The 16,499-nt window shown below is 41.5% G+C and overlaps 1 protein-coding gene and 1 long non-coding RNA gene across 2 annotated transcripts in view; one reads left to right on the top strand and one right to left on the bottom strand.

Moving 5' to 3' along the window:
* The window catches only part of LOC134534252 (uncharacterized), a 100,230-nt gene extending 93,254 nt beyond the window's left edge, over positions 1-6,976 (top strand). Inside the window, exons 4-5 of the mRNA XM_063372543.1 lie at positions 2,362-2,508; positions 5,227-6,976. Coding sequence (XP_063228613.1) covers positions 2,362-2,508; positions 5,227-5,977 — 898 coding nt within the window. The 3' untranslated portion in view covers positions 5,978-6,976. The remainder of the gene's footprint in view (positions 1-2,361; positions 2,509-5,226) is intronic.
* Positions 1-16,499, bottom strand: part of LOC134534255 (uncharacterized) — a 241,122-nt gene that overhangs the window by 56,239 nt on the left and 168,384 nt on the right. The window lies entirely within an intron of this gene.

Here is a 16,499-nt window from a genome sequence, read left to right on the forward strand (position 1 = left end):
AATACATTCACTCATTGCCGTGTTTACATTTTTGTGCAGTATCAACGAGATATGTTTACTAGTTAATATTTATATACGTATAATTTTAACAATCTTGAAAATATTTTTAAAGGGTACTTACACATTTCCCCCCCTCGAATTTTCCAATATCTTGGTCCAGATCTACCTTGAAATGAACTTCTTTTTAGTGAATGCAAACACAGCAATTCAGACAACAGAACTTTAACAAACCTCTTAAATATATATGTTTTTTTGCTTGGCCATGACCTCGTGTTTTAAATAAACTAAGGCGGCTGTATTTCCAGAACGATAAAATGTTTAAAAATATTGTTAAATTAGCACGCTGCAACACTGAAAAACAGTTTGAGTGTCACAGTGCCAGGAATGTACGAATATTAACGAACGCATTAGAGAAAATGCTGATCTGAGTGATTACATTAGGGGGGGCCATGGCCCACCTGGCCCCCCCCTGTAGGCACGCCTATGTACGTACTTAAAAAACAAAAGTGAGTGAGTCTTTCAGTACTCTGCCAGTGATGTTGCAACAACCCAGGCTAATGCCCTCCTCACTTTTTGAACTAAAAGTGTCAGTCCAATATATCCTGGCATGTGACTTGATTTTAAACCAGGAATTTTATGAAAATACTGCCCAACTTGTTAAAATTCATTTAAAAGTTAATACCTTAAAGTTTCAGTACACATTAGAAGTTATAATTGTATGGCATTGCTAAAAAAATAACCTGGAATATTTTAAAAAAACATTATATTACTAAGTACCAATATGTTTTGCTTAAACGACTAGAAATCAGTCTGTAAGAACTTCCTACAAACAAACCTTTACCTTATTGAGCTGATTCAACTTTGACAACCAAAAGTTCTACCACTAAGCCATCTGTACAATGATCAATGAGTTTAGGGAGGTGACTATGTATTATCAACAGTGTAATTCCATTTTATTTTCCAAACTTGGGATTATTTTTTCTTAGTACTATTTTAGTTTAACAAATATATTCCAGGGTAGTTTCACTTTCATAAAGTTTATTTTGGCACACCAATATGTTTAGCATATACCCTAATTTTTACAAAAGTGACTATATGAGTTTATGTTGCTACGCATGGGTCTGCCATGTGGCCCAAATACCTGTTCATTGACTTCATTTCCAATTTCCCAAAATTAATCTTTCCAAATGCCATATTTCGAGAGCTAAGTTGTTTATACATCAAAAATAAAACTGCTTGCATACAAACTGAAGATTCCACCCCCAGATAATGATTTTTCTGGAAATTTTTACCAATTCAACCATCAAATAGAGATGGTAACTTAGTATATCGGTAAATTTTAATTTAAGGTTGGCTAAACCACACAGTATGGTTACATGTTTGAAATGCATTTTGTTTGATCAGTATCTCGGGGGGTGGGAATATTTAGTGTCCACATATGAATTGTATTTAGTTACAGCACAAATTTCCTGTTTAGTTGACTCAGCCATTTTAGTACTTCTGAATTAAAGTGATGAGCTACATTATAAATTGCCACAACAAATGCACTACACAGCAGAGTACAGTAAGCCAATCATTATCGCTATGCACATTTGTTCTGTTAATTTTATTGATGGCAATAACATTGAAACCACTTTCTGACACTATTATTTTTGTTTTGATAAAAAAAATGCCTGTACAACTGAATTGTTTTACTATAACTGTCTTGTTCAGTCTCACAGCTACGTTCAAAATTCTCTTCCAAGAAAATGGACGAAAGGTGTTAATTATGCATGCATATTTAAATGTCAATCCTTTTGATAATTATATTCTGGACATAAACATTTCTTTTGTAGGTGACTTATTTAGAGTCAGATCTACATGCTCTGAAATAAAAATTTAAATAAATCAATATATATATATATATATATATATATATATATAATTTTAAATGTTAGATTGTTTGATATATTAAACTTAAGCCAAAAAAAATATTTTTACTGCATTCATTATATTATATTTTTGTGTGCCTTGGTTATTGAATCAGTTTTAAAATAACTTAAACTTTCTTAGGTAATTCTGAAAGATTTTTTTTTTTTTTTAATGAGTCTGTTTTACTATTGACCAAGCATTTGTGTGTGTTACATGTATGCTTTTTTTTTTAATCTCTCTTTCTTACTTTTGAAATGTAAAAGTACTGTGTAATATTTAGTTTTTGTGGTTGTACAGTTTGTTTGTATATATGTATATATTTGTATTAGTTGACTTGTTCTATATCCTGGAGTCCTTACCTCCATATGGGATCTACAGAACAAAAATTGAATAAATAAAAAAATATATATATTTTAGAAGCACACTGAATGAATATTGTGTGTTCACCAGAGTTCCTCGCTCCCTGAGTGCGCTGTCAGTCGATGCGTCGTCCAGACGAGTGGCGCGAGGCAGGCGAGAGACCGCTCCGAGCGTGCCCAAGGCCATCAGCACGGCCCAGATCGAACAGTCGCCAAGTACATTTTGTGATTACACCTGGTACGCTCTTTGAATTTTTCTTTAACACATGTTGTCTTGCTGCGTGCGACTGGTTTAAATCACAGAATACTGGATTTTTTTAAAATGGTTTTTCACTTTTTTTTATTTAAGTATTTTGAATGATTCTTATTACTTACTAAGTGATAAAAAAAATTAAGAGTTTACACTTTTTAAAAATATTTATATTATAATTTTGTCTCTTTTATTTCCAGACTAGCTAATGCCTGGCATGTGTTATGCACCTGTTAATATCACTTTATATTCATATCTCCAGGTCTCTATATATCTTTATATGTATCTTCATATATATCTATCTATATAAATTTAGCTGTATATATCTCTGTATCTCTAACCCTTTATTTTTATCTTATATATATATAAATCACTCTATATTTCTATATCACAAGATCTCTGTCCATCACTTTTGCCTCTCTTTCATTCTCTTGATTTCTCTATATCTTACTCTCTATCTCTCGACTCACATGCCACCATTATTATTCGGACCATAGCAAAGAATAACTGACACAAAGTACTTGCTGATAATTATCCTATACTACTCGCGCGCCATCTTAATTTTTGCTTTAACGGTTGGTATTATCGAAATCCCACCTGAACAGTGACCTTCCTCGAGATTTAAACATGGCAGCAGGAAGTAAGGCAGTTGGTGTATACAATCTTTGCCATTTTTATACTTGAAGTCAGAATGAGAATGACCTCTTACCTTTTTTTTTTTGCTTCTGCATAGTAAAACAATTTTTGGGTATAATGAAGTTTAATCCGAATTTCTTTCAGATTGTTAGTATTATGTTTCTTTAGCAATATTTACTACATGATGGCATATTTAAAATTCTTCAGGAGATCTTTTCAAGCTATTAAATAAATTTATAGCATATTAGCCTTTATACAGCTGCTATATCAGGTACTTCAGAACAGACAATCATTCCATAGACTAATACGTCCATGGTTTCAAAGGTTAATATTGAAAAATTTCATCAAGATCTGATGAACAATGAGTTATCAAGAATAAATAAATTATCAAACCTTTTAAAACTTTTAACCAGTTCTCCCTTTCTGTAGAACACATAAGTTTCATCGAACATCACGTTTCTTGACACCTGCATTCTGTCACATGATATAATGCCCTATAGTCATTTGGACTATAACCAACCATCCTTCTCCTATTATATATTCATTATTTCACTCAGACTGTGTATGTATTTATATTCTTTATATGCAAGCTATAAAAAAAAATATTGCAGCCAGTCATGTTGTGGATGTTGCCTATGTAAAAAAAAAAAAAAACGCAAAGGCAGTCATGGGGCTGTTGACAGAAGTGAAAACTTAAAACTTTGTGTTATATGACATCATTTCTATGTCAAATGTACGTAAGAAAATGATTTTAGTATTATATCACTAGCATGTCGGTGAAACGAACCCATAAGTTTTGTCCCTACTAAAAATCGCTCAACGCTGCTAAAGAATTTTTCACTTCAAGAACAGTTTTGTATGTTGAAAAACACTATGTGAAGTTGAAAATCTTGACATTTATAATAATGTAACACAATATCATTAGAGCCAGTTTGTTGTGTAGCTTGATGCATAAAGTTAGCAAGTTATAGTTCTTTTACTAAACATGATTTCATCAGTTCCTTCATATTTTAAGTCCAGTTACTCAGGTTTGAAGAACTTCTTGCAGCACTAAATGTTTTAATTAAGGGTGTCCCAGATTGCAAGATACTGTAATGTTGTTTTTGTTTTTATAACTAAACTGTTTGTCAAAACCGGCTCATGGTAAATGTTTCGTATATTCTTCCTGATCCATGGCACAGAATTGAAACACCATAAAAAAATCAGAAAACATATAAAAAAAAAAAAACATATCATTGTCAATAGAGCAGTATTGAATTTATCTTCTAGCACAGTCACAGTACTCTTAATTTCTGATTATTTCCTTTGGTAAATTACTAAACAAACTCAATTTTAAAAAAAATTATAATATGTTACATTTACTGGAACTAATGCAAAGGAACAGAAAATTGTTCCATTTTGTGAAAGAAATAAAGAAACAAAGTTTGAAACTTTGTTTTTATGTTAAAAATGGAATAGATTCCTTACTTGTTCCAAACAAAAAGGAATGAAATGAACAAAACCCATTTTAATGAACAAGTTCCTTCTGAGCTCTGGTCTGGAGGCTGCCCAGCACAAGAAGCAAATGAGCAAAGATAATGTGATCATCATCAACTAAATCTGTTGCAATATCTTATTTTTCAGATAATTCATTCTCTTCTTCAGTTAGTGACTATAACAGGTTTTTTCCTAACCGAACCATAATTTGCAGTTCTCCTTTTTCCAGCTCTCAAAACACTTCTAAATACCTATTCATAGTTACCAAAAATTCCATTTGTCTCCTTATACTCTTTTATTGTAACCTTTGTGTCATTTTATTTTCTGGTTGTTTGGTAACCAAATAAAAGCTGATGAAGCACAAATTTTTGAGAGAGAAAAAGTTCCACTGGTGTGTATATGCACGCGTATGTTTTTGCACGCTTCTCGCTTTTGGCTTCATATGCGGACACACATGCGTTCACTATACTAGATCCCTTTTCCTTTTTGTGTTATGTTGTTATTAGATAATCTTTTACATGTGTAATAGTTTATGGCTTTGCAGTAAACAATATCGAATAGTTTTCTGTAACAAATTTACCCTGTTGATTTCAGGAGGAGGTCTGCGAAGGTGACTCAGCAAGGTGATGTTACGACGCAGCAGAAACTCTCCCAGGACGCCTACCGCCTGCTGAGGACCGTGCAGTCGCTCCTCAACACGAACGAGCCGAACCTCGCTCAGAACACCGGTCCTGGCGACTCGTGCTCCAAGAACCTGCGCTGCTCTTCTCGCAATGACGACGACGACTCCCCGAGGTTGACGCCGGATGCCTCGTCCGTCCGTGATTCGCTGCAGGACCTGTCGATGAGCAGGATCTCGCCGGCGGGGAAGACGCCGAAGAGGGATCGGAAGGACGGCTTCTCGTCGCTGCGCCGTGAGCACGCTCGGCGACGGCTGCCCCTGGACTCGACGCTGACGCTGCCCCGGGACTCCCCCCCGCCCTCTCCCGGCACCAGCCCGGAGTCCCCGCGCTCCACCGCGTCGCTCGGCCGCCCGAGGAAGCTGAAGGAGACCCGGTGGGCGGCCCCGCCCGCGGAGTGCTACGTCTCGGACGTGCCGTCGGAGAAGCAGCTCAGCCTGAGCTCGAACGAGGACGAGAGCGGCTTCTCGTCGATGAGCTCCTTCCAGGAGGTCGGCCTGCCGCCGGTGCCCCCGTCCCCGACGCCCAGCCCGGACCCGCCGGTCGGGTTACCCGTGCTGGAGCGCGCAGACTGCTCCGTGAACCACCGGCGCTGGAGCTCCGTGCCGGTGGACCCCCGGCTGGGGCCGGTCATCCCGGACTCCGTCACCGTCATGTGGGTCTGACCACTTTCCTGCGTTCAGTCATCTCCACACGGATCAGTTACGATTTACGGTTGAGCTTGAATGGGACTAACGTATGTTGTCTTTCATTACGTTGATGGTGGAGTATTTAAATCAGCGTAGTGAAAAGCAAAATGGGTTCCGCGTTTTTAGGAGAAGTGCGTTTACACGCCGCGTTCACCCTTAACACCAAAGTTTTTAACTGTGCTGGCTTATTCCGCCCATTTTCAAGAGAGCGAACTGCTTTGGACGTTGTGTGTTTCAGCGTGGTCTTGTTTTAAAATGATGCGAGACATGTTGTTCGAAACGCTTTTTTATGGTATCAGTGACTGCCTCCAATTTGTCTTGGCATTTTGATAATACAGCAGTTTATTTTTTTTTTTTAATTTCTGGGCTAGCGATATAACATGTGGTGTGATTATTGATTAGTTTCAAATAATAGAAAACCAGTTGCTATGTGTGATAGAGTGTTAGAGAATAATTTACACAATTATTATTTTTGTTAATAACAAACAATTAAGTGTTATTTGTTTGAAAGTAACAAGTCACAAATATGATTCTATCACTTTTTAATAATAATTCATTGTAAGTTTTATCCTAAGTGAAAATAGAGATTTTATGAAAACATTATTTATTTCCATGTGTAAAAATATTTTTTGTTGCTTGACTCTTACAGTAATTTAAAAGGTTTGTGAATGTTCTAAGTGTGAACTTGAATTTTGTGATGTGCATATTTCTAGTTTTAATGGTGATGTAAGAATTTTGAAAATAATTATTTGTCTTCTCAAATATGCAAGTTTTAAAGGTATGAAAAGATATTTTAAAATTATAAACAGCAAATAAAATTAATGTGAAGTGTTAAACATTAAAAAAACATTTTTGTCTGTAAATGTGTAAAATTGATGGCAATGTATATATATGAATTTCAGGAAATATTAGCCTGTGTTAACTGTGTGTGTCAGCAAATGTGTTTTAAATATAATTCAGTATTTTGTACAAAAATAATTATTTTCATTGTGAACCTATGTGAGTAGGTTTTTATCTATTTAATGTTTATTGCATTTGTGGTGTGATAAAATTTATATAATTTGATCTGGAACAGCACACACACATCTTTAGAGATCACATTTTTCACTGATACATTGACTCTGCACATTGCTGCACACTTGTGGTCACAACTCAGCTAGTGGTAGACTATCTCGACTCTTCTCTCGTTCTGCTATCTCGAGCCCCCCCCCCAAACTCTTTTCCAGTAAATTTCAAGTCTCGGACCTGTATGTAAAATAAAGTATGAAACAAGATAAGTAAATCAAAAGTTTCCTCGCTGGACATACAATACTCCAATCTTGTATAGGACATATACTAAAAAAGAAAATTTTTGAAATCATACATGCATAGAGCAAACAGTACACACTTGGTTAACACATCAACATTTTTGTTGAACTCTACATAACCAACATTTATCATCATCTTGTTGACAATATCTTTCAGAAACTCCGGCAGAAGTCCTTTTAAATTAGAGTGGTTCTGATGGTGTCAGGGTGCATGAATGTGTGATGTAGGACTATTTGCTGAATATTTAGAATAAGTTTGCCACCAAAAAATAATAAAGTTTATAGTTCGTGGCACATTAAATAAGGTTCTTTAAATGTTATTACAAATGCTAACAGTACCAAGAAACTAACAAACAAACGCTGTTGTGTGAAACTAGTGACCTCTCTTGAGCATTTTACTCACTTATTAAACTACCTGAAGTCAGTGTACTTTTTGTAGTCACGATGTTGTTCTCTAGTGACATACGTAAGTGATCGTGTAGGCATTCAGTGCAGAAACCACAGTTCCACTCATTAGTTAAATGTGGTGGGGGGGGGGGGGGGGGGGGAACTGGGTTAACAGTACCAAGTTTTTACCCATGCAGCAATTAGTTGGCGCAATAAAATTGCATAAAACCATAAAAGAGTTTATCATCTTCCGCTATGCCATAAACATAATTGGTCAACTTAGTATTTAGTTAGTGACATTAGCTGGGTTTAAATCAGTTAAATGCCATGCAACACCAGCTGTTGCAATCAAGGTACATTTTCCTGCTGATAGTTGTTATTTTTAATACTACGAAATGTTCTCGGCGCAATCTTTTGAATCCCAGTTTAAACAGATACCACACGGTACCTAAACGTTTTTAGTGCAAAACAGAATCTTGATGAGAGCAGAATCACTTGCACATGAAACGGGTTAAATAGGGGGTTGGCGAGGATAAAAAAGGTAATCAGGGCAACCCTTACTTGATGGCTCGGTGCGTGGAAGTCTCGTGGAGTTGACGCAAAGAAATGATTTGCTTCAAGTGTCTTCAATATCTTTGCTTTAAGGGACTTCAGAGAAATAGTTTCTCTGCGCAGCACTGCACTGTCCCTGACGTCGCCCCGTCTGGTCCGTCGCGAAGACTGGTGGCCTCCCGTGCGGCTGTGACACTCGCGAACTAGCTCCTTCGGCTGGCAGCCTACCAGCCCCGCTAGGCGGTGCGGGGTCGTTACCACAATGTCAAAATTGACCACAACGCCGACAATTAGAAAACTGCTGTGTACCACAACGCCGAAATAACAACTGAATGAATTTGTGTGTGTTTCTTAAATGTATCTTAACGCTGAAATACCACAATCAAACCTAACCTTACCTAACCTAACCTAACCTAGCGTAATATAACCTAACCTAGTCTAACCTAACCTAACCTTTGTGACAGTCCTGCAATGACATATTTCGGCGTTGTGGTGCGTCCCCAGTGGTGCGACCCTCTCTTCCCCTTACACTTGCCACTACTCCCAGCTCTTAACAGCGGTGTGCTACGCCCAGGGGCTTAGCCAGGGGGGGGGGGGGGGGGGGTTTAGGGGTTCAAACCCCCCCTTTAGCACCAAATCTTTAATTAATTTCTTATTCATCCCCAAACAAATTTCATATTAAAATTAATAAAATTTTTACCATTACAATATTTAAATTTAAGTACCGACCGAAAACTGCTAAAATAGCACTATTTTACACCTTAAAATCCAAATTTTCCCGGGGAGGACTCCCAAACCCCCCACTTTAATACGAGGGGGGGGGGGGGGGGACATTCTTCTTAACACCCCCCATACACAAATCCTGGCTACGCCACTAGAAAGTAGTCCAGTAAAAACTTGCAAACTTTGTTAAGAGATAAAATAAAGTTTTACTAAATTTGATAATTACATTAAAAACCTTACAACTGCCTTTTTATTTTACAATTTTCGACTATTTAAATCAAGGACCAAACATTATAATAAAATGCAAGTGTAAATTCAAACAAAGACTGGCGCTAACTGCTAAAAAATATCACAAATTCTGGTGAAAACTATTGAGTGGGCTTTTCTCTAAAAATTAACAACTGAAAAACACACTAGGAAAACCAGTAAAAGGGAAATTATGGTAGCACCTGCCACAATAGTATTCTGGGACGTGAAGGGTGTCAATTTACTTGATTTCCTCACTGGAGGGACTATCAATTTTGCATGCTATTGATATGTCTTAAGCAAACTGAAATATGCCATTCTATGCAAGTGAAAATTTAAAATATATATTCTTTTCGATTGAGTGTGATTCCGAGGTCAGGTTTTGGTGGAAAATGTGCCTGGGGTTCGACTTTCTCCCCCTCAGGAGTGGAGAGGGGTTAATGAACTTAAAACTTCAAAAACTTTAAAAATGTATTCTTTTTTGATTTGGAGTGTTTCCGATCCAATAGGTTGGGTTATGGTGGAAAATGTGTCTGGGGAGGGGTTAAAGCCCCAAAACCTTGAACACCCCTTCCGTGCCTTTGAGGCTGATTTTAGGATAACCCCATGCTCAGTTAATGTGTATGCAATATATATATATATATATATATATATATATATATATATATATATATATATATATATATATATATATATATATATATATATATATATATATATATATATATATATATATATATATATATATATATATATATATATATATATATATATATATATATATATATATATATATAACATCCCTGCCAAATTTAAAGCCTGTAGACATTTACTTGAATCACGGTCAAGAGCAATTGTGCAATTTAATTTCCAACTTTTTTACCAAATGATGCAAAAACTTGAAAGAACCTATAATTATACTTTAGAGGTCTATTGGAGACCTGAGAAATAAATTATGATTTTACTTTAAGGTAAGTTTGGTTTTAAAAACTGATAATTTTTATGTCATTTATATCTATGAAAACTAACTAGGTTACTTCATACCCTTAAAAGTAAAGTATGGTGAAACACTTAACTGGAAAGAAACATTTTTTTGTGGCAATGTGCCTAAAGACTTAGAAAAGTGGTATGGTTGTCTTGAGAGAAGAAAACATTAAAAACTATTGGAAGAGTGGCTTCATAGCAGCAGGGATTGTAACTTTGGATCGACATTAACTACTGAAGAGGCTTCCTGATGGTAATTGAGCATTTGAAGATTGTGATTGTAGTGACAACTGGGTTAAATTATCTTAAACCATGGAATCAAGCAAACCGATGGTTCCACTACGGCCAGGATGGATAAAATACCCTTTTAATTAGATTCTGAATCATTCGAATAAACAATTATTTCAGTAGAATTGCTGGTTTTCAAACACACACTTAATCTGTTATTAAAGAATGGCATGTTGTAAAAATATTTTCCTTTTAATAACTTTTTACAGCAAATGTTTTAATACGTAAAATGAATTGTTGAGGTGTAGTGAAAAATGTAAACTCATCCAAGATGAAATTTTTTAATTTTAAATTCTAAGACTTACCCCTGACATGATGTATATGTTTACTATGTCACAGTCCTGCTATGCTACCAACTTGCCCAGCGAAGGTGAACAAGACCGTCGCACACTAGCTGGAATAGCATAAATTAATATAGTAATTACTTAGTGAATTTACTAAATAGGTACTATACCGCCTGGAAGGATGCCAATAGGAAAACATTAGCAGAGACAAAGCAAAGTTAGGGAGCATAAAGTTTATCAAAATAAAAAATTATGTTTTTAAAGTTATTAATATATTTAACCATAAATGTGCAGAACAACTATTATACAAATGGTGGTGCGATTGAAAACTAATAACAAACACAGTTGTAACCTCATATTGGCTTAAGCAAATTCTAAATAAGTAATAAAAAATAGTTTATACTTAATATATGCTAAAACTAAAAAGGTAGCAAGAAAAATTCTGTTAAGTTTTACTACATAAAAACTGATAGGTACCCATCAAATATGCATTAAAAAAAATATGAGCAAGTATTCCAGTTCTTGCCAGTGATGTGTAACATTTAACCTTCGTAATGACTCATGTGAATGCATTTATAATACAAAACACACAATTTAACTTAAATTTTTTTAAAAATAAAGCTGAGTGTATTAAATATATGAAAATTAGTAATTTTAGAGAATTTTTTTTTTAATTTTTCCCCTTTTCAAAACCAAATAATATTCTGTTTAACAAGATCTTACTATTGATTCTTCAGAGCTAGCCAAACAACAGGAGCACCAAACATGTTGCATGTAAATGCCTCAGTGCCGAACCTGTGACATTTCCCCTTAGACGGGAACAATTATTGCCTGAATTTTGAGGTTATACTTATTTAGGTGCTTTTAGGGTGAAATTTTAGCATGCACCAGAATGGCAATGTAGAACGCTCACATTACATAATGGAAATTTTAAAGGTTTAAAGTCCAAAAGTCAGTGCATGAAACTGCTATAGCCACGAACTGAAAGCAACAAGATGGCGGACTCACTTGTAGCCACATGCACCCGTATATATTAACTTTTGCAAACATCGGTGGATGTATTAATCGGTTTGCCAAAGTAAACTTTATGGTACCTAGTGAGTGAAACTATCTTGGAATACATTTTGTAAACTTTAATAGTCATAACAAGGTGTAATTACCACTTTAAAGAAATCTAAAATGTTATAATTTACTAGCCAGGAAAATTGTGTTTGAACAAACATGGTGGTAAAGATATTTGACATTCTGTTGGTTCTCTAAAGCATTACGAACACGGCACTACCAATAGTTGCAGTCCAATAGATACATTAAAACATTTGAAAACACATATTATAACACTAAGTATATGTATATTTGCTTTAGCTTAAACTTATAAATCAGTCTGTAAATACTTACTACAAACAAACCTTAACCTTATTCGAACTAAATTGAGTTAATTCAACATTTAACATTTAGCAGTGAACTTTTCATCACAAAATTCCTTTATTTTTAATGGCGTCAATTTTTTTTGTATCTCTAAAGTTTAACGAACGCTGCATTATCTCTACATTTCAATGTTGACTAAGAATTTTCAAAATTGTAATGTGAATTTTTTAATGTTTCATTATTTCTTTTTTTGTTTATAAATGATAACCAAGTATTAAAAAACAGTTGGATCTTTGAATATATATACTGTATAGAAGTTGCCAGCCCAGGTTAAAATTTCTAATACGGTTTGAGGTAGTTGGTTAATTCACCGCCGCAATCGCCACCATCTCTAGGGCATCGACTTGGGGTGGTCCCTAGCGGACATGTGTCGAACTCTTCAAACACCCCTTCCCCCTCCCGTTGAACGACATTGAGCTGCAGTGAAAGATTTATTGGTGGGTGCGGGGAATGACAGCGGACGACAATGCTGCGCTCTAACGTGTAAATAACAACTAAGACGATACAGGGCGTTACGGCAGCGCACTGCAGCGGTGAAGTTCCCAAGCTGCTCATCATACGCTCCTGAAAAACGTAGAGTAAATCCTATCCACTCCCGACTTCTATACAGTATATATATTCAAAGGTTGGATCAAGCGGGTCCGCCATCTTTTCGAGATTCCTGAGACTTCCACAGATTACAGCACCGTGTCCGTTACAATCGGCTCCCATTCCATTTACGAAATTACCTACTCCTACCAAATGCCTTATACCGTGAGCTAGGGCGAGGGGAAAGGGATGGCTATGATGTACATTCTATATTGCACAGACCCGAATACTCACGTTGGCAAGCCTTTTTTCACAGACGAGAGAGCCAAACCCGAAGTTCCCCGAAGTATTGACGTCCCTCGGCTTCAGGTCCCCGTTTTCCCGTTGAAATAAATGTCCTGTTATGCCCGTACTGCCCTCGTCGGAGAGGTGTGGGTCCAGGCCAACGTGGCCGGGACCGGGAAAGGCGGGACCTGGAGGGAGAGTGAAGTGATTGCGAGGAATGTTGGAAGGTTGTCGCAAGCAGAACACGGCATTAACGAATTTCACGAGCCGTCTTTTATTAACGCTTATAAAGTCCTGCCGCAGCCTGGCGGAACCGTCGCGGAACAAGTGCCCTACCACGGCGACACGGACTCCCTGATGACGGGGCGGTTCTCAAATACGTTTCGGCGCGAATCGTAAAGTTTATCAATGCTAGGCTGACCCAGTGAGAAAGGGCCCGAAGACGGAACGCTGTACATACGCGGCCCGTTACGTAATGTGCCGTGGACGGCGAAAAGTTCAGAGACTCGTAGCACCACGTTCGCGTTGTAGAAACTGCCCGCTAGACACGTCTCCCGATGACTCGTAAGTTAACAATGCTAAGCTGATTCGCGGTGGCAGCTCAGCTGCCGTGACCGACTGCGGACTGAGCGAACGTTCAATCCCGAGCGCAACGTGCGCGGCTCGCGGAGCAACGAACACGTCTGTCTCCGCTCGAGACCAGGACGCGACTGCCTCTCCCCGCTCGCCCGCGGGCCGGCGCCCGCGGGTGGCGGGGAGGGAGGGGAAAATCGGCCGGCGTGGGAGAGAGCTCCGTCCCGCGGCGCGCCAGGCTGCAATTACATACTACGGCGAAACACTTCAGAAAAAGTTATTGAATTATTTACAAAGACATACACGAGACATTAATTACACAGCGAACTTGCACAATGAATAATAAATAAAATAAGTTAATTACACACATTCAAATCCCTTAATCGTTTACAAATATATACACACTGAAATAAAAGATAAAGTCACATAGAAAAAAACACTCGTTGGCATGCTAGGGCGCACGCGGGTGCGTCCCTGGCCGTCGCACACACTGGGGTTCACTGGGGGGGAAAATAGGCCCCCTCAGGCCCGCGTCGGTGGCCAGGTACGGCCTCTGTATCTGGGAGGGTACGACGACTGTCGTCATATGCCCCCCCTCTCCCGAGGCCGTCCTGGCCCCCGACGCCGACCTAGACCGGCAGCTGCGTCCGCGTCCGGCCACTTGTCTGGTCGTCGGAGCTCGTCACGTCATTCCGTCCGGGTCGGGCAAACTGGGGCAGGAGCTGCATCACGCTGCAGCGTAACCCCCCGTCGGTCGTTTGTCTTACGTCGCGGGGTTTGCGCTGACTCCCCCACTCGTAGTCCCGGAGGTAGTGGGGGGCCGTCTTCTCACGCGTGGACCGGCGCAACGCCGGTCCCCTCCCCGCGTGAGCGGTCATCCTCGGCTCCCCGGAAGGCAAGTCCAGGACCACCTGCTGGGCCCTGTCGACATCGCCCTCCCCACTGAGGAGCCGGACCGTTACCCCGTCTGTCACGTCCTTGCTCACGTCCGTCCCCGTCACCCGCCGTTCCCAGGAGTGGACGTACCTCCGTCCACGTCTCTGGGTAGGCTCCGGCAACGTCACCACTGGTTCACTCAGGTCGACCAGGTCGCCCTGAGCAGTGTTGTCATGTGTTACGTCCTCGATGAGCGGTCCATCAGTGTCGTTGGCGTAGGCGCTGACGTCATCAGGCGGGAGCACCCGGTCCACGAAGCGCTCCAGCTCTGCCATGCTTGCGCCACGCGGACCCCTTCCGCCCCTTCTGACGGGCGTCCGTTCCCCGCCCCCTCTTGCCAGTTGCCAACCACCGTTCCCCTTTTGCTGTCCCCCCGTAGGAGGCTGAGTCGGTGTCGTCGTGGGGGCCCGTCCATGTGTCGTGCCCCAGGTGTCGTCGTCCCTGTCAACGTTCCTGCCAACCCCCCGCAGTGACTTGGGGTGGGCGTGTCCTCGTCGACGTCCCTGATCCGGCTCCGGTGGCGTCACCACGGGGTCACCGAGGTCGACCAGGACTCCTACTGCGACGTTGTCATCGGTCCTGTCCCGTGTGTCGTCGTCCCTGTCAACGTTCCTGCCCACCCCCCGCAGTGACCTGGGGTGGGCGTGTCCCCGTCGACGTCCCTGATCCGGCTCCGGTGGCGTCACCACGGGGTCACCGAGGTCGACCAGGACCCCTACTGCGACGTTGTCATCGGTCCCGTCCCGTGTGTCGTCGTCCCTGTCAACGTTCCTGCCAACCCCCCGCAGTGACCTGGGGTGGGCGTGTCCCCGTCGACGTCCCTGATCCGGTTCCGGTGGCGTCACCACGGGGTCATCGAGGTCGACCAGGACTCCTACTGCGACGTTGTCATCGGTCCCGTCCCGTGTGTCGTCGTCCCTGTCAACGTCCCTGCCAACCCCCCGCAGTGACCTGGGGTGGGCGTGTCCCCGTCGACGTCCCAGGTCCGGCTCCGGCGGTACCACCACAGGGGCGCCGAGGTCGGCCAGTACACCTTCGGTGACGTCATCCTCGGCCTCGTCACCGTCCACTGGTCCGCTGTCGTCGTGGTCGTACTCGTCGTGCGGGTCGCCTATCAGTCGAATGTCGTCCCTGTGCACCTTAGTTGTCCGTCCGTCGGCGCGACGCACGAGGTACGAGGTGGTGCCCAGTCTGTCTACGATCTCCTGTGGCCCCGCCCACTTAGGAGCCAGACTGGCGCAAAAGCCCCGCTCGCCAGCCGACAGGTGATGACACTTAACAAACACCTGCTGGCCAGGCTCTAGTCGTGCTGGGGGCTGGTGCGTCTGCGGCGTACGTCTAGTCAGGTAGTCAGCTTGGCGACGTCGGGCGTCTTCGCGCAGATCGTCCGTGGTCATGTTGTGCAAGTCGGGGGTTGCGCGCGCTTCCCCGGGCAGGGCGAGGTTCCGGCCCTGCACCAGTTCAGCGGGGGAATGGCCCGTGACCGCGTTCGTCCGACGGCGCAGGCAAAACAGCAGCGTCGGCAGGTGCAGGTCCCACTTGGTGTGGTCCTCGTCCAACCGGATGCGCAGCTGAGTTTTAATGTCCTGATTCCGCCTTTCGGTCGGATTCGCGCGCGGATGGTAGGTGGGCGTCGTGTGATGCTCCACCCCCCAACCCGCGCAGGACACTCGCCAGCTTCTCCCCGTGAACTGCACCCCGTTGTCCGTCAGCAGGACCGCGGGGTACCCGTATCGCGGGAAGAACTCGCGCTCGAGCAGGGCAATCACGGTGCCGGCCTTCACGTTTGGTACTGCGAACGCCTCCGCCCAGCGGGTGAAGACATCCGTGACCACAACAATGAATCGCCGACCACGGGACGTGCGAGGATACGGCCCCATAATATCCACCGCCACAGTGTGGAAGGGATTCCGGGGCCGTCGTGGGACCTGCTGCTCCTTGCCGTCGGGTCGCCTGGACTTCCGCTCCTGGCAACGCAGG

The sequence above is a fragment of the Bacillus rossius genome, chromosome 7, assembly GCF_032445375.1.
Source record: "Bacillus rossius redtenbacheri isolate Brsri chromosome 7, Brsri_v3, whole genome shotgun sequence".
NCBI classification, from domain to species: domain Eukaryota; kingdom Metazoa; phylum Arthropoda; class Insecta; order Phasmatodea; family Bacillidae; genus Bacillus; species Bacillus rossius.